This window comes from Urocitellus parryii, chromosome 7 (genome assembly GCF_045843805.1).
Source record: "Urocitellus parryii isolate mUroPar1 chromosome 7, mUroPar1.hap1, whole genome shotgun sequence".
NCBI lineage: Eukaryota > Metazoa > Chordata > Mammalia > Rodentia > Sciuridae > Urocitellus > Urocitellus parryii.
In genome coordinates, this window is record NC_135537.1 from 61,274,284 (window position 1) to 61,298,181 (window position 23,898).

At 51.7% G+C, this 23,898-nt stretch overlaps 1 protein-coding gene across 1 annotated transcript in view; it reads right to left on the reverse strand.

Moving 5' to 3' along the window:
• The window catches only part of LOC113188804 (extracellular sulfatase Sulf-1), a 40,902-nt gene that overhangs the window by 14,726 nt on the left and 2,278 nt on the right, over nt 1–23,898 (reverse strand). Inside the window, 4 exon segments of the mRNA XM_026397303.2 lie at nt 1,637–1,733; nt 3,056–3,241; nt 3,243–3,306; nt 5,809–6,019. Coding sequence (XP_026253088.2) covers nt 1,637–1,733; nt 3,056–3,241; nt 3,243–3,306; nt 5,809–6,019 — 558 coding nt within the window.

Genomic DNA, 23,898 nt, shown 5'->3' on the forward strand with positions numbered 1-23,898 from the left:
TTAACCAATGAGCCATATCCCCTGCCCTTTTTATTTTTTGTTTAGAGACAGGATCTCGCTAAGTTGCTGAGGCTGGCTTTGAACTTATTATCTTCCCACCTTAGCCTCTTGCAGACATGTGCAACCGTGCCTGGCAACCTCAGGATTTTCTTTATAAAATACTTTTTCTTTTCACTCTGTTTACTGTGTTCCTTAATTATAACTATTCAAGATGGCAATTAATTTAAAAACAAACAAGGCATAGAATACATCTATCTCTGTATTCTAGCTGAAGTGTATTGGATAAACATTAACAGGTGCTGCTTTTACAACTGAATCCTTTTGTTGAACAGATGTGTCGGGGGGGTTTTTAGTCCTCGTTTTCTCCTGACCTGCAGAAGAGATAGGGAGAACGTGCCCCGGCCAGGACCAGACAAGAAAGGAGAGGACCCGACTGACCGCCCACACTCAACCCTCCCTCCCTGGAGGACAATCAGATGTGTCAGGGAGACCAGTCAAGGCTGGAGCTCTTTTATTGAGGAAGCACACACAACTAATATAAGGCACAGGAGCCAATTAGGGTAAAGGTCAGCAGGGTGAGGAGAGTTCATGTGCACACTCATTCTACAGGAAGTAAGGGGAGACACAAGCTGTCCACGAGGGTGGAAGGGTTCTGAGCCTCTCCTAGAGGTGGTCCGATGTTTCATCATAACCCATAGTAATGCCTTCTGGCTGATCGCCAGGCACCATCTTAGCCATGTGCGGCCCCAAGACCAGGAAGTGAGCATCAGTCTGCAAGTTAGGTTTCCTTTTCTCCATCATAGGTTTCTATTCCTCTGATGTGACGTGCCCTACACAGATGGTCAAAATATCATTGAGCTAATCACATTCTCTTCTCACCCCCTGTTTTGTGTTCAGCAGGACTATCCCTAAACCACAGGAGAATGATAAATACTTTGACCAGTTTTCTATTCAATTTTTTAAAAGGTGATGCATACAGTGGTTATGTCCCATGCCGCAGTCTGGCTGGGCACAAAAACACGAGCCACTCAAGCAGGAACAAACTTTATTTCTGAAACTCCCGCCAATGCCACGCACGCTCCCGGGAAATATGCCGAACCACACACGCGGCTTTCTCCCGGGCCACACTACACCAACAGGAAAATCCCTCCTCCGGAAATCCCTCCTACTGCGTTTCCCCCAAGCAAAGGGAACTCTCTGGGATTCCCCGCTAGAGCTCCAAAGTAGCAGGCAGAGGCGGACAGCAGGGGTCTAATATCCAATTGAATGCAGATCTTAACATAATCATATCATCTCAATGGCTTGCTGGCATCACCTTTCAACCAAAAATGCCATGCGTCCTACTTGGCTATGGCTCTCAGCAGTCCCATCCTGCCAGATTCTGGCAAACTGAATCTGTATATATTTTATTTACTTTTCTGGTAAGGGGATAGAACTCAGGGGTGCTTGACCACTGAGCTATATCTCCAGATCTTCTTTTAAATTTTTACATTTTGAGATAGTCTCTTTATGTTGCCCAGGCTAGTCTTGAATTGGTGATATTCCTGCCTCAGCCTCGAGAGTTGCTGAGATTACAGGTGTGCACCACCATGCATGGTCTGGACTTGGAATAACCTTACAAGGACATCATGCTAACCTCTTTATCAATGTATGCCTTATGATCCTTCCAGGCTTTGGCTGACTGATACAGTTCTCTCTCACAATGGATTGTATCATTTGGAAGAATAGAACACCTGCAAAATCCAATAACAAAAACAAAAATAAAGACATGAGAAATAAGTTCATATTCCATTATTAAAAAACACAAGAGATAGATAGCAAAGAGAACTTATTATCCTCAAAACCCTTTACTAGTAGGTAGAAGCAGTGAGATTGGAGCTGATCCCTAGACAAGCTACTGCTCCGGCAAAGGAGAGTGTCTCCTCTCTGTGACTGAGATCATCCTTGAGATCACCTGGGGAGGCAGCTTGCATTATGAACCATGAATTGTTTCCACCCTAAATTCAAGCTTTGAAAACCTGAGCAAATACACGTAGAAAAGTAAAGGAGGTATCCACAACCATAATGCAGATGGCTTATTTGAAGAAATGCAGAATTAAAATGGGAATAATCATTCTGTTTCATTCATTTGGCTAAAAAAAGAGCTTGTCTTAAATACTCTGTCAAGTTTTCTTCCCCCCACCCCCAGTACTGGGGACCCCTTGTTCCTCCATTAACTTTGAGCAAAGAAAAAGTGTTAGGGAGACAGAGAGAAAGTAGGTGGGATATGGGTCAATCTCTGCTATCAGAGAAACAAACCCTGGCCTAAATCTCTTAGTGTGTAATTCTAACAACTAGGAGTGCCTGGAGACCAGTCCCAGACATAAAAACCGTGGCAGAACTCACAGTACCCCATGTTCCCAAAGTGATGACATTAGGAAAAAAAACATATGTCTTGCTAATCATGTCGGAAAGAAAACATTTCTTTATCAAGAGAGTAAGTTGATCTGGGGAGGAACCAAAGACCACGTGAGTCCTTGAAAGCCACAGGAGATTCATTTCGCTTTCCTGTCTGCTAGACTTCAAGGATCTCCCTGTTCTCACGATCTGAGTCAGGTCAGGCGTTTTCTGCAACTTACACTCATCCCCAAAGGACACCAGTTTTCTAGAGCTTCTTTGTGACCCCTGTGTTTTGTTTCTGAGGTCATGACTGTGCAATGCTGTAAGGGACAGTGACCATGCATGTGGAAGAGCCTCTACCAGCTCCTATAACCGTTTCCATCTGCTTCTTGCTGCCTACTAAAGGGTAAGTGCTTAGGGGCAGGAACCCCAGGCCTGCTAAGTCAAGATGTGACAGAATCACCCTGGCTGGATTCCCAGTTGATTATTGTTAATGAGAAATTGAACACAAAGCACACCCCTTGTGGCTTCCTTAACCCCCAGGTGTCCTGGAGACCAGGCCTTGGCCCGCCTCTCCAAAGCCAAGTTGATACCTTTTCCAAATTGCTAGCGGTAATGATCTGGGGGCAGGGAGCCACTTTGATCTGAAACCTAGAGAACACCTAAACCTTCTTACTTGTGTGTCACACAGACGGTGGTTGGTAGGTCCACGGCATTGCTGCTGTCTGCCAGCAGCTCATCCCCGTTGCCACCACCGGCAGCCTGGCGACCTCCCAAACCCCTGTGGTCTTCGTCGTGATGCTTGGCAATGCTCCTTGGCTGCAACACTTGCAATTCTTCCTCTTACAGATTTATGTCATATTTCTCCTTCAAATTCAACAGACAAGGAGCGTGTCTGCCAGGTATGGACAAATCGGGGCTTGTACTCTTCGATTGAGGGAAGTGAGGTTAATATGGATGATCTGATGCAGTTTAGGAAGGAAGAAAATGATCACCGGCACAGTGAGGGCCTTGGAGAGGGACAAGCAGTACAGGCTGCTCTGCTCTGGGGCATGGCAGGGCTCTGGGATTCATCTCGGAGAGTGGGGCTCTTGTTCTGACAGTGCCACCTCATGGTCATCTCATGGGAATCTCAACTGAGGGGACGAATCTAGGCGATCTCCAAGGTCCTTTCCACTGATGGCAGGTTGTGCACTTTTACACTTAGTTCTCAACATGAACCACTAAGACGTTTGGATAAAACTATATTACCAATTATGGTATTCATAATCCTTAGCTGGGTGTGGTGGCGCACACCTGTAATCTGAGACTCAGGAGGCTGAGGCAGAGGATTGGAAGTTCAGGACTGCCTCAGCAATTTAGAGAGACCTTGAATCAAAATTAAAAAATAAAATAAAATAAAAAGGAATAGTGTTGTATCTAGTGGTAAAGTACCTCTGGGTTCAATTCCCAGTTACTCTCATCCCAAATATATACTGAGCTTTTGCTATGTTTTGTACACTTTTTATTTATCTTGAATCTATAATCTTTATTAAGATTATCAAAACAAGCTCATGGATTTGGTGTTATCATCCTTATTTTATGAATGAGAGAACTGAAGCTTTGACCATCACATACATTCTGCAAGGCAGTGGGAGTTAGGACTAGAACCTCTCAGGCTACGGTTTTACTATTACTTTGGGCTGCTTTTTAAAAAAGTTGAATGTTCTAGATACCTTGTATTTGCACAAATAGGGAAAGATATGTTTAAGAAATAATTAAATTTTGCTTGTGTCAGCCAAGTGACTTTCCATATCTGGCAAATGGAAGGTAAGTCAAGGCATAGGCCAGCTAAGAACTTTAATGTGCAAACATTGTCCCCTGTTTACCAGATGCACTTAGACTCTGTGGGTACACTCCTCTGGCCTTATCTCTCCAATCTGATGCTAAAATAAAAAGAAGGGGGCAGATTGGATGAGGAATTAGAATCTCTATGCTCTGAGACAGTCTTGTAGGACCTTGCCCTGTTCAGTTGAGTGGTGGGCCTCCATGACAGCAGGTGACAGGGCATGCCCACAAGTTCTACTATTGTAGAAAAAATTAAAAAAAAAAAAACTACTTCTGCTCTCAAACACACAATAGTCCATGCAATTGAAACATCTTGTGCCAAATGTGGAAAAATCTGTGTGATCTCTAACTTTCTAAAGAGAAGGAAAGACTCTGCTTCTAAGATAAACTTTTGTTCTTCTAAGATAAACTTTTGTGATTCAATTTTGTTCCCCAAGGAGAGTGTCAGGAGACCTTGTCCCTTGTTGGTTTTTAATTTCTTTTCTTTCTTTTTCTTTCTTTCTCTTCTTTTTTTTTTTTTTTTTTTTTTTTTTTTTTTGGTGCTGGGGATTGGAAGAGGGGGGCTTTCTATCTATCAAAAAAATGCACTACCACTAAGCTACACCTCCAGTTCTGATTTTGAATTTGATAGCATTATGTGAATGATTTGAGACTGGAATATTCCCTTAGGAAGAAGGAAAGTCTTCTTAGCTTTTTGGGTTGTGTTTTCTTTTAAGAATTTGTTGAAAGTTAATCGACTATGAGAAAAATGTGCACATATATAAAGAATATACTCGTGATTTTGGATGAATGATCTAGGATTCATAACCCTAAAACCTCTCGTCCAAGTAAAAACACCATTTTAAGGGCATATATTTTTCTCATGAGTGACTGGATTTCCAGATCTTGGCTACAGAATTAATGTTTCTTATTTCCAAAGGAGTATATAAAACACCACAGAAGTGAGCCACTTTTCACATTATTCCACTAGATGGCGCCAGACTCTCATTCTTCTACTGAAAGTGTGGGCCTGCTAGGTTTCATATTTATATAATGTTAGGTATCTCAAAGTGGCCTGATAATTTTTATAAACAGAATTCCAGGTGGTACATTTCACACTGAATTCAACTAATTTGACCCTGCCAGTTAACAATATCCAATAAGTTCACAAAATATAAAAAATATACATATTGTCCCATAACAGATTAAACTATATGCCCTAAAAAAAGGTATTTATGCTTTTCCTCTGAAATGCATATGCATTGATGCCTTGGATTATTGTCTAAAGCAACTTAAGGCAGACAAATAAGGACATTAGCATGAAAGTAAAATAAAATGGATCTAAACCTTATACTTTACCCTTTGGAATAACCATTTTATAGTTTTTATTTGTACATAAGTCTTGCATTTGGTGTTTTTACTAAAACTATTTTCATTCTATGCTTATGTGGGAACATTTAGAGAGTGAAATTTCAATTTAATATTAGCTTTCTTATTTTAAACAGAACAATGATTTTCTTTTGGTCTGAGAATTGTGCATTGATAATATCTGAAATGTGGAAAGGGGAACTTTTATCTAAGGACGTGGCCCGCCATTGCGGTGGTCATAAACTTTTGTCTTACTTGGAGTCCCCTGGTTTCTCAGGAACTGCCTCTGACTCTTCCTCTGGCTTCTGCTGGCTCGGTAACCAGATTCCCTGCAACTGCACTCTTTGTCCTTATCATGGAAGCTGCGAGAGGTTCCACATGCTCTGCCAGACGAGGAGCAGGTCACTGGGCCCTTTACACTGTGAATTCGAAGCTTCCCAGATGTGTCCTCAATGCACTGCCATTTCTGCAAAAGCCAACGGGAGAGGAGTTGAGGATTCAGATCCAAGTGTTATTTATTAAGGACTGCAGCCTTAGGAGTGCACCCCACCCCTTTTTAAAGGATCGCTGTCAATGCTGTGAGAATGAATGAAGAAAGCCAAGTTTTAAGTGACCCTGCAATAACTCCGTTCTCAGCTCTACTTCTTTCATTGTAGGCAAATACAGAAGATGATGAAATCAATGGAAATCAGAACTACCCCAATGACACGGGAGCCCAAAACTGATATATGAATCCTCAGCATGCAGACTAAACAGTCTTGGAAGAAACACGTGAAAGCTCTTCCTTCACCAAGACCCAGGCACAGCTGTCAGGGCTGTTTTTCGCCAGACTCCTCTTGCTCTGGAAAAACAAACCTGGCTGCTTTGTTCTCTGCCCCTGAATTTCTAACACTAGACAGGGAAGAGTGGCTCATGAGGAAGACAGAAACGAGTTTAATCAGAGTCCATCCCAGGTGCTGGCAAACTGGCCAGGTTGCCTTTCATCTTCTTATCTTACTACAAACCCTGCACACCCTGTGGGATGCTGCTAGGAGAAACGGGTACACATGGGAACTTGCCCTGGGTTTCTACTTGGAGCCACTTATCAAGCCTGCTGCAGATGCTATAGGTTCATTTCTAAATAAGTAGGACACTGCTTCAGGGCTCAGTGTCTCCAGAACTTCCTGAGTAACTGGTTGAAAAAATAGCCCTTCACCCTCCGGGTGGGGGAGGTCATTTCATGGGATTCTCTACATTTAAAGACTTAAACTAGGCAGGGTGGGTGTTAGGTGCAGGGTAGGCTGAACTAAGTTGTCTGCAGGACAGGCTGAACAAACGTTAGCTGCAGGATAGCCCGGGCACTCAAACCCCCTCTGTCTGGTCCTTTATCACCTGTTTGTGTCAAGTCTGAACACTCAACCCCACTCAAGTCTGAACACTCAACACCACTCAAGGCTGAACACTTGACTCCCACCCATCTGGTGCAACCGAAACCCACATCTGACCCCTGCCCCATCTGCCTGAAGGCAGAAGATGACACCCTTAGCAGCTACTGTATGATCCAATCATTGTATGCCAAAAAGGTAGCATGCAGATCCAGAGACCCCATTAGATTTTGTCTATAAAAACTCCCTCCTGCCGGGCCCCTCTCTCTTGCTTTTGCTCTTTCTTGCTCTCTCTTTCTTCTCTCTCTCTCTTTCTCCTCTTTTGCATTGCTCCAATAAAGATCTCTTGGTCACTCTGAGTGTTGTGGTCACTTTTCTTTCAGTGGGCATACCTGTAAACCCAGCAGCTTGGGAGGCTGAGGCAAGAGGATTGCAAGTTCAAATCCAGCCTCAGCAACTTGGGGAGGCCCTAAACAACTCACCTAGACTGTCTCCAAATAAAATATAAAAAAGAATGTGGCTTAGTGGTTAAGCACCCCTGGGTTCAATTCCCAGTATTGGGTGGTGGTGGTGGGGGAAGGACTTAATAACTACTTTTTACTTGCACCCCCACCCCTTCTCCTCCCTCATGTATTTACTTGGGAGTCAGGAAGAATATAGGCCTTAACTGGAAGTTGACCAAAGTTGTTGAAAGTACTGACAAATGGAGCATTATCAAACTTTTATCTTTTTTCCCCTTTCTATTTATGAGTATCACCTATGTGCCACTATGTATTGATATTTTAAATGCACACATTTCTAAATTGTAGCCAACACAATGTGATAATAAAAGCAAATGTGACTCCATTTTGTTTTGTGACTACATTCTGTAAAACAACCATGCCAAGTAGAAGGGGCATGACTGGGGCAAGATGTTCTTTTCCTTTTGCTATAGAAACCTTTAAGAACACAGAACTACCTAATGGGGCATTGTTCCTGTAACTAGGGTAAGAGGGCTCTGTTTCTGTAACTGGGGTGACTGGGCTAACTGTGATTGGTTAGACATCCCACTGCTTGCCTGCACTGTCCGGCTTCTGTAACCTGGCTTGCTTGTATTGGATAGACCCACGAATATCCCTTTTGCGGTTTTCAGGCTTATAAGGAGCATAGTTGCAATTGTGCGGGGCTGATCAAGAGAACAGCTTTATGTTCTGGTCAGTCACCACTAGTGTGCTTCATAAAGGCTTGATTCGAGTATAAGTGAGTGGTCTGGAAGTCAATTTATGAAACCCATACAAAACTCCACCCTGAATGGAGGGGTCCCCACTACCAGGGGTGCGGTGGGAGATTCACATGAAACCCATGTTAGAAGGTTCCCCCAGAAGAAGGACTCCCCTCTACCCAGCGTGCAGAGGAATATGAGCTCTCCAGGACACTCAGGTTAGAGTGTCCTTGTCGGAGACCAGCTCCAACAGGGGGTCTCAGGAGACAAACGGATGGTGAGGAGTCGGCGAAAGAGGGGGTGGAGAAACAACACAGACACCAAAGTGAAGGTGTTGATCCCAATCTTTACTTGTGAAGTTGATCATATATACTTTTCATTTTGGCAGGCTTACAGTACTTTGTGGTTACAAAACAGGAATCATTATTCAAAGAAACAAAATATTACGTAGTTACAATTAGAATAGAAGAATGTATTTTGACTTATGCATAAGCAAGCATTTGTACTTTCAGTTCGCGTTTTGTTTTGAGCTGTTTCTGCTTAGTTAACTTTTAATAATAGTTACAAATGTCCCAAACTATTGGCCTATACCTTGACTATTGTTTCTTGACTTACTGACTGGAACCGGTGCCATGGTTACGGCAAGTGGTTGATTTGTTATTACTTTTAATCAAACAAAAGTAAGAGCACAAACCATTGTGCACAGGAACAAGAACAAGTTGCCCAGTACTAAGCACTAATCTATCTTCTTAACATTAATTTTTCTTCTCTAGATTTTAATTTAATTTCTCAAAAACTTCCTTGACAGGAATACAAGGAGTTTTTCATTAGACATTAACAATTTACACTCCACAGCTGAATCATTGCATTTAGAGCAAACAGATCTATGCTTTAGAAGTAGCTGCATTAATTGGGAAAGTCATGATTTTTCCTTCATACTTAATGGTCATATGAGAAATCGCAACTATACTTATTAAAGGAATACAAAAACAAATCAGCCCATTCCCAGAAACATACTGCGCTCCTCCAGAGGATGGACGCCTTGCGCCATCCACCTCAGTAGGGCCTTGGCTTTGCCTGAGTCAGGGGAGGGGCGCAGCATGTCCTAGAAGGGAGAGTCCCCTCTACCCCCGGGTGTGGTGGTATATGAGCTCCTCGGGACACCAGGTTTGGGGGAGTCTCCCTTCTTGTGAGGAAAGTCCCCTCTTCCTGGGGTGCGGTGGTATACGAACTCCTCCCAACATTCAGGTTAGAGGGGTCTCCCCCCTGGAGGGAAGACCCAGGATGCGGTGGTATATGAGCCCCAGCCCCACACCCAGGTTAGAGGGGAATCCCACCTGGAGGGGGAGTCCCCTATACCCTGGGTGCAATGATGTATGAGCTCCCCCTCTTTTGATACCCAGGTAGTCTCCCACAAGGAGGGGGGAGTCTTCTGTACCATGGATGCAGTGGTATAGGAGCTCCGCCCCCCCAACACCCAGGTTAAAGGGGTCTCCCACCTGGAGAGGGGAGTCCCCAGTACCCTAGGTGCAGAGGTATATGAGCCCCCCACCTGACACCCAGGATAGAAGGGTCTCCCCCATAAAGAAGGGAGTCCCCTCTACCCTGGGTGTTGTGCTATAGGAGCCCACTCCCTACACCCAGGTTAGAGGGGTCTCCCTTTTGGAGGGGGGAGTCCCCTTTACCCTGGTTGTGGTGGTATACGGCCCCCCATGACACCAAGGTTAGAGGGGTCTCCTCCCTGGAGAGGGGAGTCCCCTCTACCCGGTGCGGAGGTATATGAGCCCCCCCCCGCCCCCCCCCCTCAACACCCAGGATACAAGGATCTTCCCCCTAAAGAAGGGAGTCCCCTCTACCCTGGGTGTTATGGTATAGGAGCCCACCCCCAACACCCAGGTTAGAGGGGGGTCCCTATGGGAAGGGGGAACCCACTCTACCCTGGTTGCAGTGGTATAGGAGCCCCCCAGACATCCAGGTTAAAGGGGTCTCCCCTCTGAAGGGGGAGTCCCCTCTACCCTGGGCGTCGGGGGTATCCCCTCCCAACACCCAGGTTAGAAGGGTCATTGCCCTTTTGGGGGAGTACCCACTATCCTGGGCATCCGGGGGAGCCCCGGCAGATGCCCAGGTTATAGGGGTCTCTGTCCTAGAGGTGGGAGCTCCCCCAACACCCAGGTAGAGGGAAGTCACCCCTGGAGGGGGTCCCCTCTACCCTGGTGTGGTACGAGTTAACCCCCAACGCACAAGTTAGAGGGGTCTCCCCCCCTGAAGGGTGGAGTCCCCTCTACCCTGGGTGCAATGGTATAGAGGCTCCCCCTGACACACAGGTTAGAGGGGTCTCCCCCATGTAGGGTGAGTCCCTTCTACCATGGGTGCGATGGTATACAAGCTCAGCTCAACACCGAGGTTAGAGGGGTCTTCCCCCAGGAGGGGGGAGTCCCCTCTACCTTTTATGGTGTGTGGCGGCCGGAGCTCCCTCCGACATCCAGGTTAGAGGGGTCTGCCCCCGGGAGGGGGAAATTCCCTCTACTCTGGGTGCGTTGGGAGCTCCCCACCCCCCAACACCCAGGTTAGAGGTGCCTCCCTCCTGGAGGCGGGGGGGGGGGAGTCCCCTCCACCCTGGGTGCGATGGTGTGGGAGCTCTCCTTGACACCCAGGTAGGAGGGGTCTTCCCCTTGGAAGGCGGAGACCAATCCACCTTGGTATTGGTCCAATGGTATTCAAATAGCCAGCCCCCGACACTCAAGTTAGAGGGATGTCCCCCCTTGGAGGGTGGAGTCCCCTCTACCATAAGTGCAATGGTTTGGGAGCTCCCCCGGACACCCAGTTTAGAGGGGTCTCCCCCCTGGAGGGGCAGTACCCTCTACCCTGGGTCGATGGTGTGGAGCTCCCTCCGACACCCAGGTTAGAGGGGTCTCCCTCCTTGAAAAGGGGGTCCCCTCTACCTAGGGAGGGGTGGGAGCTGTAGCCGAAACTCAGGTTAGCGGGATCTCCAGCCTGGAGGGGGGGGTCCCCTCTACCCAGGGTGAGTTGGGAGCTCCTGCGACATCCAGGTTAGAGGAGTCTCTCCCTTGGATGGAAGGTCCCCATTACCCGGGGTTCCATGGGGCTCTGCACGACACCCAGGTTACAGAGGTCTCCTCCTTGGAGGTGGGTTCCCTTCTAACTGGGGTGCGGTGAGAGCGCCCCCAACACCCAGGTTAGAGGGGTATCCCCCCTGAAGGAGGGTCCCCTCTACCTGGGGTGCGGTGGGTGCTCCACACAACACCCAGGTTAGAAGGGTCTCCCTCCTGGAGGGAGAGGTCCTCTCTATATGTGGTGCAGTAGGAGCTCCCCCTGACATCCAAGTAAGGGGTGCGGTATATGAGCTCCCCCTGACATCCAGGTTAGAGGGGTCTCTTCCCTGGATGGGAGAGTCCCCTCTACCAGGGATGAGGTGGGAGCTCCCCTCAACACCCAGGTTAGGAGTGCAGTAATCTACAGGCTTTCCCCAACTCCCAGGTTAGAGGGTCCTCTCCTGGAAGGGGGAGTCCCCTATACCCAGTGAACGGTGGTATAGGAGCTCGCTGAGACACTCAGGTTAGAGAGGTCTCCCCCAGAAAGAGGAAGTGTCCTCTGCCCAGGATGCGATTGTATAGGAGATCCCCAGGATATTCAGGTTAGAGGGGTCTCCCCCCTGGAGGGAAATGTCCCCTCTTCCCGGGGTGCAGTAGTATAGGAGCTCCCCGGTGACACCCAAGTTAGAAGGGTCTTGCCCCTTAGGAGGGAGTCCCCTCCACCCGGGTGCTGTTGTATATGAGCACCCCCCACCACACACACCCAGGTTCAGGGGTCTCGCCCACTCAGAGTACGGTGGTATATGAGCTCCCCCCGCCGCAATTCCCACGTTAGGAGTCTCCTCCACCAGGGTGCAAAGTTATCCGAGCTCCTGCCCAACACCCAGGTGAGAGGGGTTTCGCCCCTGTAGGGGGGAATCCCTTTCACCCGGGGGAATCTTCTCAACTCCCAAGTTAGAGGGGCCTCCCACCTAGAGGGGGGAATGCACTCTACCCTAGATTCGGTAAGAGCTCCCCCGATGCCCAGGCTAGAGGGGTCTCCCTCCTGGAGGGTTAAGTCCCCTCTACACTGGGTGCCATGGTATATGAACTCCCCCTGACACCCAGGTTGGAGGGGTCTCCCGCCTGGAGGGAGGAAAACCCCTCTAACTTAGGTGTTGGGAAAAGCTTTCAACACACGCAGGATAGGGGGACTTTCCCCTCCACAGGAGAGGCCCCTCTAACCTGGACTTGGGGGGAGCTTCCTCCGCACCCAGGGTAGATGGGACACCCCCCATCCAGGGAGGAGGCCCTTCTAACCTGGACGTTGGGGGGAGCTCCCACCACACCCAGGGTAGAGGGGACATCCCCCTGGAGGTGGGCATTCCCTCTACCCTGGGTGCTGTGGGAGCTCCCCCCCCCCCGCACCCCGACACCCAGGTTTGAGGTTTTTTTCCTAGAGGGGGGAGAACCCTCTACCCTTGATGCGATGGTATATGAGCTCCCCAGATGCCCAGTTTAGAGGGGCCTCCTCCCTGGAGGGAAGGAGTCCCCAATACCTTGGGTGTGGTGGGAGATCTTCTGGATGCCCAGGTTAAAGAAGCCTCCTCCCAGGAGAGGGGAGTCCTCTCTACCCTGGGTGTGGTGGGAGCTCCCTCCGATGTCCAGGATGGAGGGGGGAGTTCCTCCTGGAGGGGGGAGTCCCTTCTACCCTGGGCGGCAGTGGGAGTTCCCCCCGAAGCCCAGATTCGAGGGGGGTCTCTCCTCCTGGAGTGGGGAGTACCCCCTCTATTCTTGGTGACGATGGGAGTTTCCCCCGACACCCAGGTTAGAGGGGTCTTTCCCCTGGGGGTCCCCTCTACCCTAGGTGCGATGGTATGGGAGCTTCCCCCCACACACCCAGGTTAGAGGGGTCTCTCCCCTGGAGGGGGGGTCCCCTCTAACCTGGGTGTGGTGGTATATGAGCTCCCCCTGACACCCAGGTTAGAGGGGTCTGTCCCCCGGAGTGGGGAGTACCCTCTGTCCTGGGTGCCGGCGGGAGCTCCCTCTGGCACTCAGGTGAGAGGGCTCTCCCCCCCCAGGGGGTGTCCCTCCTACCCTGGGTGGCAATGGGAGCTCCCCCACACCCAGGTTTGGGAGGTCTCTCCCCCCCCAGGGGGGAGTCCTCTCTACCCTGGTGCCGGTGGCAGCTCCCCCTGACATCCAGGTTAGGGTGATCTCCCCCCAAGAGGGGGGAGGCTCCTCTACACTAGCTGCTGGTGGGAGCTAACCCTGACACCCAGGTTAGCGGGCTCCCCCGCCCCCCAGAAGGGGAGTCCCCTCTATTCTGGCTCCGGTGGGAGCTCCCCCTGGCACCAGGTTAGTGGGGTCTTCCCCCTAATGGGGGGAGTCCCCTCTACCCTGGCTGCATAGGGAGGGGTCTCCCGCCTGGAGGGGTGATTCCCCAGTCTCCTGGCTGCAGAAGTATTGGAGCTCCTGAGTTCTCCTGCCTGGAGGGGGAGTCCCTCTACCCTAGCTAAGGTGTTATACAAGCTCCCTGCGACACCCAGGTGGGAGGGATCTCCTGCCTGGAGGGGCGAATCCCCACAAGCCTGGCTGCAGTGGTATAGGAACTCCACTACACACACCCAGGTGGGAGGGGTCTCCTGGCTGAAGGGCTGAGTCATCTCTACCCTGGCTGGGGCGTAGAAGAACTCCCCCTGAAACCCCGGTGGGAAGGATATCTCTCCTGGAGGGGCGAGTCTCCACTACCTTGACTTCAGCCGTGTAGGAGCTCCCCCCAACAGGGGCGAGTCACCTCTACCCTGCCTGCGGCCATATACAAGCTCCCTCCCCCTCCCCACCGCCTGAATGGGCGAGTACCCTCTAGCCTGGCTGCTGCGGTATACTAGCTCCGGCCATGCTGGGAGGGGTCCCCCGCATGGTGGCGATGTTCGATTACCCTCTACCACAGCTGGGGTGCCCCTACACCCAGGTTGGCGGGGTCTCCCGCCTTGAGTGGCAAGTCCCCTCTATCCTGCCTGTGGAGGTTTATGAGCTCCACTGATAACCAGGTGTGATGGGTCTCCCGCCTAGTCAGGTGAGTCCCCTCTATCCTGGTTGCGGCGGTATACGAGCTCCGCCCCCCATAGCCAGATTGGAGGGGTCTCCCGCATGGAGGGGCGAGTCCCCTCCACCCTGGCTAAGGCGGTATACAAGCCCTCCTGGACACCCAGTGGGGACGGGTCTCCCGCCTAGAGGGGCTAGTCACTTCTACCTTGGTTGCAGCCGGTATAAGAGTCCCCCCAGGTTGGAAGGGTCTCTTGGCTTGAGGGGCGAGTCCCCTCTACCCTGGGTGCCGCAGTATACGAGCTCCCCTCCACACACACCCAGAGTGGAGGGGTTTTCCACCTGAAGGGGCGAGTTCCCTCTACCCTGGCTGCAGCGGTATACTAGCTCCAGGTGACATCCAAATGGGAGGGGTCTCCCGCCTAGAGGAGCAAGTCCCCTCTACCTTGTCTGCAGAGATGTACGATGTTCCTCCAGACACCCAGGTAGGAGGGTCTCCCGCATGGAGGGTCCAGTCCCCTCTACCCTGGCTGTGATGGTATACCAGCTTTTCAGGACACCCAGGTGGGAGGGGTCTCCTGCCTGGAGAGGCAAGTCCCCTCTACTCTGGCAGTGGCAGTATACAAACTCCCCCCTCCCACACACCTCCCCCCAGGTGGGCGGGGTCTCCCACCTGAGGGGGCGAGTCCCTTCTACTCTGTCTACAGCAATGTAAGAGTTCCGGCAGACACCCAGGTGGGTGGGGTCCTCCGCCTGGAGGGGCAAGTCCCCACTACCCTGGCAGCAGAGGTATATGAGCTCCCCCTGACACCCAGGTGGGAGGGGTCTCCGGCCTGGAGGGGCAAATCCCCTCTACCATAGCTGGGGCGGTATACTAGCTCCCACCTACACCTAGGTGAAAGGGGTCTCCCGCCTGGGGTGGCGAGTACCCTCTACCCTGCCTGCGGGGTATATGAGCTCCCCTGACAAGGAGGTGCGAGAGGTCTCCGGCCTAGTCCCCTCTAACCTGGCTGCAGCTGTATAAGAACTCTCTCCCCCCATAGCCAAACTGGAGGAGTCTCCCGCCTGGAGGGGCGAGTCCCTACTACCCTGGCTTCAGCGGTATAGGAGGGGGAGCTTCTATACTAGAGGGGCGAGTCACCTCTACCCTGGCTGTGGTGGTATAAGAGCCCCCCCCATACTCAGTTGGGAGGGGTTTGTTGCCTGGAGAGGAGAGTCCTTTCTACCCTGGCTGCAGCGGTAAAGGAGCTCCCCCCAACACCCAGGTGGTAGGGGTCTCCAGCCTGGTGGGGTGAGTCCCCTCTATCCTAGCTGCTGGGGTATAGGACACCCAGGTTGGAGGGGTCTCCCGCCTGGAGGGGTGATTCCCCTCTACCCTGCTGCGTCAGTAAATGAGCTCCCCCTGACACCCAGGTGGGAGGGGACTCTGGCCTGGAGGGGCAAGTCCCCTCTACCTTACCTGTGGCGGAATATGAGCTTCCCAGACAACCAGGTGTGCAGGGTATCCCGCCTAGTTGGGAGAGTCCCAGCTACCCTGGCTGTGGCGGTATATGAATTCCCCCCCCCCCCAGCCAGATGAGAGGGTCTCCACCTGGAGGAGCGAGTCCCCTCCACCCTGGCTAAGGCGGTATACAAGCTCTCCCGGATACCGAGGAGGGAGGGGTCTCCCACGGTGAGGGCAAGACACCTCTACCCTGGCTGCGGAGGTATAGGAGCTCCCCAGGACACCCAGGTGGAAGGGGTCTCCCCCCTGGAGGGGTGAGTCCCCTCTACCCTGGTTGCGGTGGTATAATAGCTCACCCTGACACCCAGGTGGCATGGGTCTCCAGCCAGAAGGGGAGAGTCCCCTATACCCTGGCTGCAGGGGTATAGGAGTTCCCCACCGACACCCAGGTAGGAGGGGTCGCCCGCTTGGATGGGCGAGTACCCTCTACCCTGGCTGCAGCGGTATACAAGCTCCCCTGACACCCAGGTGGGAGGAGTCTCCCGCCTGGAGGGTAGAGTCCCCTGGACCCTGCCTGAGGGAGTAAAGGTGCTCCCCGGGACACACAGGTGAAAGGGGTCTCCTGCCTAAAGAGGCAATTTCCCTCTACTCTGGCTAAGGCAGTATACAAGCACCCCCCAAACACAGGTGGGAGGGTCTCCCACCTGGAGGGGCGAGTCCTTTCCTCCCTGGGTAAGGCCATATACAAGCTCCCCGGACACCAGTCTCCCGCCTGGAGGAGAGAGTTCTGTCTACACTGGCTGCGGCGGTAAAGGAGCTCCCCCTGACACCCAGGTGGAAGAGGTACCCCGCCTGGAGGGGCGAGGCCCCTCTAGCATGGCTGCAGTGATATAGGAGCTCCAGAAGACACCCAGGTGGGAGGGGTCCCCCGCCTGGAGAGGGGAGTCACCTATACCCTTGCTGTGGCTGTAAAAGAGCTATGCAGGACACCCAAGTGGGAAGGGTTTCCAGCATGGAGTCCATTCTAGCCTGGCTGTGGAGGTATATGAGTTCCCCCAGACACCCAAGTGGGAGGGTTCTCTTTCCTGGAGGTGCGAGTCACCTCTATTCTGGCTGCAGAGGTATAAGAGCTCCCCTCATAGCCAGGTGGGAGGGTCACCCACCTGGAAGTGCGAGTCCCTTCTACCCTGGTTAGGGCAGTATAGGAGCCCCCACCCACCCAACACCCTGTGGGAGGGGTCTCCAGCCTGGAGGGTTGAGCCCTCTCTACCCTGGCTACAGCAGTATAGGATCTCCCCTGGAAACCCAGGTGGGAGGGGTCTCCTTCCTAGAGGGGCGAGTCCTCTCCACCCTGTCTGCTGCAGTATAAGAGCTCCCCCTGACAACCTGGTGGGAGGGGTCTCTTCGCCTGGACCGGCAAGTACCCTCTACCCTGGCTGCAGTGGTATATGAGCTACCCCCGACACTCAGATAAGAGAGGTCTCCCACCTGGAGGGGCGAGTCCCCTCTACCCTGGATAAGGTGGTATACAGGCTCCTTGTGACACCAAGGTGGGAGGGGTGTCCTGCCTGGAGGGGCGAGTCCCCAATACCCAGGCTGCAGCGATATACGAGCTCTCGCCCCCCCATCCAGGTGGGAGGGGGTCTCCTTCCTGGAGATTCCCCTCTAAGCGGGCTGCAGTGGTATACTACTTTTCCCTGATACCCAGGTGGGAGGGTTCTCCAGCATGGAGGGGTGAGTCCCCTCTATCCTGGCTGCGGCAGTAAAGGAGCTGTCCCCGACATCCATTTGGGAGGGTCTTTCGTCTGGAGGGGCGAGACCACTCTACCCTGGCTGTGGAGGTATACAAGCTCCCCCCAACACCCAGGTGGGAAGGGTCTCCCGCCTGGAGGGGCAAGTCCCCCCTAACCTGACTGCAGTTGTGTACAAGCTCCCACAGACACCCAGGTGGTAGGGGTGTCCCGCATGGAGGAGCTAGTCTTTTCTACCCTGGCTGCTAAGGTATACGAGCTCTCCCCTCCCCATAACCATATGGGAGGGATCTCCCGCTTGAAGGGGCGAATCCGGTCTACCCTGGCTGTGGTGGTATACTAGCTTTCCTTGATACCCAGGTGGGAGAGGTCTCCTGCCTGGAGGGGAGCGTCCCCTCTAACTTGGCTGTGGCGGTGTACAAGCTCCCCATACATACAGGTGGGAGGGGTCTCTTGCTTAGAGGGGCAAGTCCCCTCCACCCTGGCTGGGGCGGTATACAAGGCCCCCCCCCACCAAGGTGGGAGGGGTCTTCCTCCTGGAGGGGCGAGTCCCCTCTACTCTGGCTGCTGCAGTATAGGAGCTCCCCTGACACCCAGGTGGGAGTAGTCTCCTGCGTGGAGGAAAGGGTCCCCTCTACCCTGCCTTTGTTTGTATAGGAGCTCGCCAGGACACCCAGGTGGAAGGTATCTCCCACCTGGCTGCGGTATAAGAGCTCCCCCTGACACTCAGATGGGATGGATCTCTAGACGGAAGGGGCGAGTCCCCTCTCCCCTGGCTGCTGGGGTATACAAGCTCCCCCTGACACCCAGGTGGGAGCGGTCTCCCTCCTGCAAGGGCGAGTCCGCTCTACTTTGGCTGCAGCGGTATATGACCTCTCCCTGACACCCAGGTGAAAGAGGTCTTCTGCATGGAGTGGCGAGTCCCCTCTACCCAGGCTGCAGGCGTCCACTAGCTTTCCCTGACATCCAGGTGAGAGGGTTCTCCAGCATGGAGGGGCGAGTCCCCTCTCCCCTGGCTAAGGCAGTATAAGAGCTCCCCTCCTCCCAGACACCCAGGTGGGAGGGTTCTCCCGCCTGGAGGTGTGAGTTCCCTCTACCCTGTGCTGAGGAGGTATAAGGGCGCCCCCCCACCCAGGTGGGAGGGGTCTCCCGCCTGGAGAGGTGAGTCCCCTCTCTCCTGGCTGCAGCAGCTTATGAGCTCTTCTGACACCCAAGTGGGAGGAGTCTTCCTCTTGGCGGGGCGAGTACCTCTACCTGGTTGGAGCGGTATAGGAGCTCACCCCCTACACCAAGTTGGGGAGGGTCTCTCACCTGGAGTTGGGAGTCCCCTCTATCCTGTGGTGAGGCAGTATATGAGCTCCCCTGACACCCAGGTGGAGGGGTCTCCCGCCTGAAGGGAAGAGTCCCCTCTATTTTGGCTGGTGCCCTATCAAAGCTCCTGGGACACCCAGGTTGGAGGGTTTCCCGCCTGTAGGGGCCAACACTTCTACCCTGGCAGTGGCAGTATAGGAGCTCCTCCTGATACCCAGGTGGGAGGAGTGACCCGACTAGAGGGGTAAGTCCCCTCTACCCTGACTGCGGAGGTATAGGAGCTCCCCACCCCACACACCCAGGTGGGAGAGGTCTCCCACCTGTAGGGGCGAGTCCCCTCTACCCTAAGCGGGGGAATAGAAGCTCCCTCCGACATCCAGGTTGGAAGGGGTCTCCCGCCTGGAGGGGAGAGTCCCCTCTACCTTGTCTGCAGCAGTCTATGAGCTCTCCCAGACACCCAGGTGGGAGGGGTCTCCCGCATGGAAGTGCGAGTCCCCTCTACCCTGGCTGCGGTGGTATACTAGCTTTCCAGGACACCAGGTGGGAGGGGTCTCCTGCTTGGAGAAGCATGTCCCCACTACCCTGGCTTTCGCAGTATACAAACTCCCCCCCCCCACACACACACACATACAGGTGGGCGGGGTCTCCCACATGAAGGGGCGACTCCCCTCTACCCTGGCTGTGAAGTATAGAAGCTCCCCCCCCCAACACCCAGGTGGGAGGGTTGTCCTGCCTGGAGCAGCGAGTCCCCTCTAACCTGGCTGCGGAGTTATATGAGCTCCCCCTGACATACAAGTGGGAAGAGTCTCCCGCCTGGAGGGGCAAGTCACCTCTACCCTGTCTGTGGCGGTATACAATCTCCTCCAGACACCAAGATGGGAGGGGTCCCCCGCCTAAAGGGGCGAATCCCCTCTACCATGACTGAGGTGGTATAGGAGCTCCCCCTGATATCCAGGTGTGAGGGATCTCCCCCTAGTGGGGCTAGTCCCCTCTTCCTGACTAAGACGGTATACAAGCTTTCCTGGACACCCAGGTGGGAGGAGTCTCCCGCCTGGAGGGGTGAGTCTCCTCTACCCTGGTTGCGGGGTGGGGGAGTGGGGGGGTATAGGAGTCCTGCAGACACCCAGGTGGGAGGGGTTCCCCTCCTGGAGAGGCAAGTCCCCCTCTACCCTGGCTGTGGAGGTATAAGAGCTCCCCCCTACACTCAGGTGGGAGGGGTCTCTTGCCTGGAGGGCGAGTCCCTGCTACCCTGGCTGCAGCTGTATAAGAGCTTGCTACCCAAGACACCCAGGTGGGAGGGGGTCTCTCCTTTTATAGAAGGGTCAACTCTTCTCCCCCTGGCTGCAGCGGTATACGTGCTCCCCGTGCTCCCCCACACACACCCAGGTGTGAGGGATCTCCCACCTCCAGGGGAGAGTTCACTCTACAACAGGCTGTAGCGGTATGCAAGCTCCCCCAAACACCTAGTTGAGAGGGGTCTCCCGCCTGGAAGGGCGAGTCCCCTCTAACCTGGCTAAGGCGGTATACAAGATCCCTCCCCATGCCCAGATGGGAGGGGACCTCTCCTGAAGGGACGAGTTCCCTCTATCCTGGCTAAGGGGGTATACAAGCTCCAGCCACACCCAGGTGGGAGCGGTCTCCGTCCTGGAGGGGCGAGTCCCTTCTACCTTGGCTGCAGTGGTGTAGGAGTTCCCAAAGACACCCAGGAGTGAGGGGTCTCCCGCATGGAGGGGTGAGTCCCCTCTACCCTGGCTGCAGCTGTATAGGAGCTCCCCCCATACCCAGATTGGTGGAGTCTCCCGCCTAAAGGGGCGAGTTTTCTCTACCCTGGATGCAGGCAGGATACCAGCTTTCCCGGAAACCCAGGTGGGAGGGGTCTCCTGCCTGGAGAGGCAAATCCCCTCTACCCTGGCTGTGGTAGTATACAAGCATCCCAGACACCCAGGTGGAAGAGGTCTCCCGCTTGGAGTGGGGAGTCCCCTCTTCCCTGGCTGTGTCAGTATAGGAGCTCCTCTATACCAGCAAGTATGAGGGTGCCTTTTCCCCCACATCCTTGCCAACACTTACTGTTGTTTGTATTCTTAATTGCTGCCATTCTGACTGGAGTGAGATGAAATCTTAGAGTAATTTTGATTTTCATTTCTCTGAAAGCTAGAGATGTTGAACATTTTTTCCTATATTTGTTGATTGGTTGCATATCACCTTCTGAGAAGTGTCTGCTCAGTTCCTTGGCCCATTTATGGATTGGGTTATTTGTTATTTTGGTGTTTAGCTTTTTGAGTTCTTTATATACCCTAGAGATTAGTGCTCTATCTGATGTGTGAGGGATAAAAATTTGCTTCCAAGCTGTAGGCTCTCTATTCACCTCACTGATTGTTTCTTTTGCTGAGAAGAAGCTTTTTAGTTTGAATCCATTTTTGAGCAATGACACAAAGAAAAGACCACCAATTCCATTTTTAAATCAAATTAAAGCAAGCTTCCATTGTTTACACAAACAAAGCTGGCCAGGACTGTCTGTCCCTAAGCCAGGCTAGAGATCAGCACCCCAGCTCTCCAGGAAAAAGGTTTTATAGTACAAAAAGTTTCAAAGGGGGTGTCTTGGGAACTTCCAGCTAACAGGATTTAGACAAGCATAATCAAAGGCAGAGAGTAGGTTAATGATCCACATGGCATGATATTTCAAGGTAGGGATAAATTCATATCCCAACATCAGAATTTATGAGGCTCCCCTGAAATTCAGAGATAGTTGTTATATGGTCAGGAAGAGACAGGCATGGGTGAGTTCAGAGAATGGACAGGAATTCCAAACAAGTTTAGAAATCTTAGGAATTTATAGTAAAATAGAAATTAACTTTTCATGATTTGTGATGAGATGGCTCCCAATCTTAAGATGGAATTAGGCTGGGTTCATCATCATCCTATTTATTAATTCTTGACTTCAATTCTTGTGCTATAGGAGTCTTTTTAAGGAAGTAGGGGACTAATCTCACATGATGGAGATTAGGGCCTACTTTTTCTTCTATTAGACACAGGGTCTCTGGCTTAATTCCTAGGTCCTTGATCCACTTTGAGATGAGTTTTATGCATGGTGAGAGACAGGGGTTTAATTTCATTTTGTTGCATATGGATTTCCAGTTTTCCCAGCATCATTTGTTGAAGAGGCTATCTTTTATCCAATGTATTATTGGCACCTTTGTCTAATATAAGGTAACTGTAATAATGTGAGTTAGTCTCTGTGTCCTCTATTCTGTACCATTGACCTACCAGTCTATTTTGGTACCAATACCATGCTGACAGTCGAAAGAAAACGGAGGGATACAGATAAGAAAAGAAGAACTCAAATTAGCACTATTTGCCAATGATGTGATTCTATACCGAAAAGACCCAAAAAATTCCACCAGAAAAATTGTGAAACTAGTAAAGGAGCTCAGCAAAGTAGCAGGATACAAAATCAACACCCATAAATCAAAGGCATTTCTGTATATCAGTGACAAATCCTCTGAAAGGAAAATGAGTAAAACTACCCCATTTACAATAGCCTCAAAAAAAAAAAACTCAAATAAAAAACTAAAAAAATACTAAAAAAAACCCCTCTACAATGAAAACTATAGAATGCTAATGAAAGAAATTAAAGAAGACCTTACAAGATGGAAAGATCTACCTTGCTCTTGCTCTTATAGGCAGAATTAATGTTATCAAAATGACCATACTACCAAAAGCACTATACAGATTTAATGCAATTCCAATCAAAATCCCAATGACATTCCTCAGAGAAATAGAAAAAACCCATCATGAAATTCATCTGGAAAAACAAGAGATCCAGAATAGCTAAAGCAATCCTTAGCAGGAAGAGTGAAGCAGGTGGCATGGCTGTACCAGACCTTAAACTATACTACAAGCTGCCTCTTTTTATCCCTGAGGCAGCACTGCCCTGAGCTCTGATAGGAAGTGCTGGGGTGGGGGAGAGCCACAGTCTACAGGACTGGTAAATTTGAAATTTGAAATTTCAAAACTGGGGCAGAAAAAGGGAAGGTCTATAGTTTAAAAGGATGCAACTGGCTCTTACATGAGGCTACCTAAATACTATGTTCTAAATAATGGAACCCCGGACTTTTTGATTCTCCCACCTTCACACTCATCCCACCTGCCTATCAACCCCTGCAGAGTCTCACTGTCCCTTCGAGGGTAGTGCAACTTAGCTACCACTGGCCAGGTGGCTGTCCTTGTAGGCACTGCACCCCACTTTTCAAGTTTCTGAACTTTCACGTGGACAAAGATGTGCCACTTTAGGCTGCTTGCTGGGGTGACTGCCAATGGTAGGCTGGCAACCACCAGTGCTTCTTAGTGGGGCAGTCTCTGTTCCCATTCCTCACTTCTGTCGCCAGGCTCTGGGGGCTGGCCAATCTCAAACCCCATGCACCACCCACTGTTGGCCTGGGGGAAGACAGGTTCCATATGGAAATGGGCTTGCCAGGTGTGCCACCGGGCATGGAGAGCATCCCCCTACAGGGGCGCTCAAGCACTGAGCGGCACCCCAGTCTCAATGAATTGCTGGGCCTGGCCTGAACTTGAGATCCTCTTGCCTCAGCCTCCTGCTTGGCTGGGGTCCGAGGAGTGGCCTGGAGGAAGATTTTCAAGAGCAGGTGTTCCCTCAAACTCAGGACCTGCTGGGTGGGAACTCTGGGGGAGGGAGCCTCAAGCTGCCCTGTCTGCATCCCTCGCGGGTGGCACAGGGCCTTTTGCACCCCAGTCTGGTTGCTAAGGCTGCGCGGGTGCTCTCACACACCCCTCCAGGGCTTCCTGACGGGAGCCAGGTCACTGCGCGGAGAAGCGCATGCGCGTGCCACCAACCCAACAGTTCAGAAAGGAAATCTCACAGGCCAGGGAGGCGTTGCCAAGGCAAGTTCTGGGTTTAAGTTACTGATATTTTTTTAGTATAATTTGAAATGGAAAATAAGATAATTTTAAGAGACCCTGGGTTTTGGGAACCTGTGAGCTGTAATTCAGGTGAGAATTCTTTAAAAAGCCATCAACAAGGCAGGTGGCACAGGCCTGTATTCCCTCCCCTGAAGGCTGAGACGGAAGGATCACAAGTTTGACCCTGTCTCACAATAAAATAAAAGTAGGGTTTAACTCAGCGGTAAATTGCCCCTGGGTTTAATTCTGAGTACTAATAAATTAATGAATGAATTAA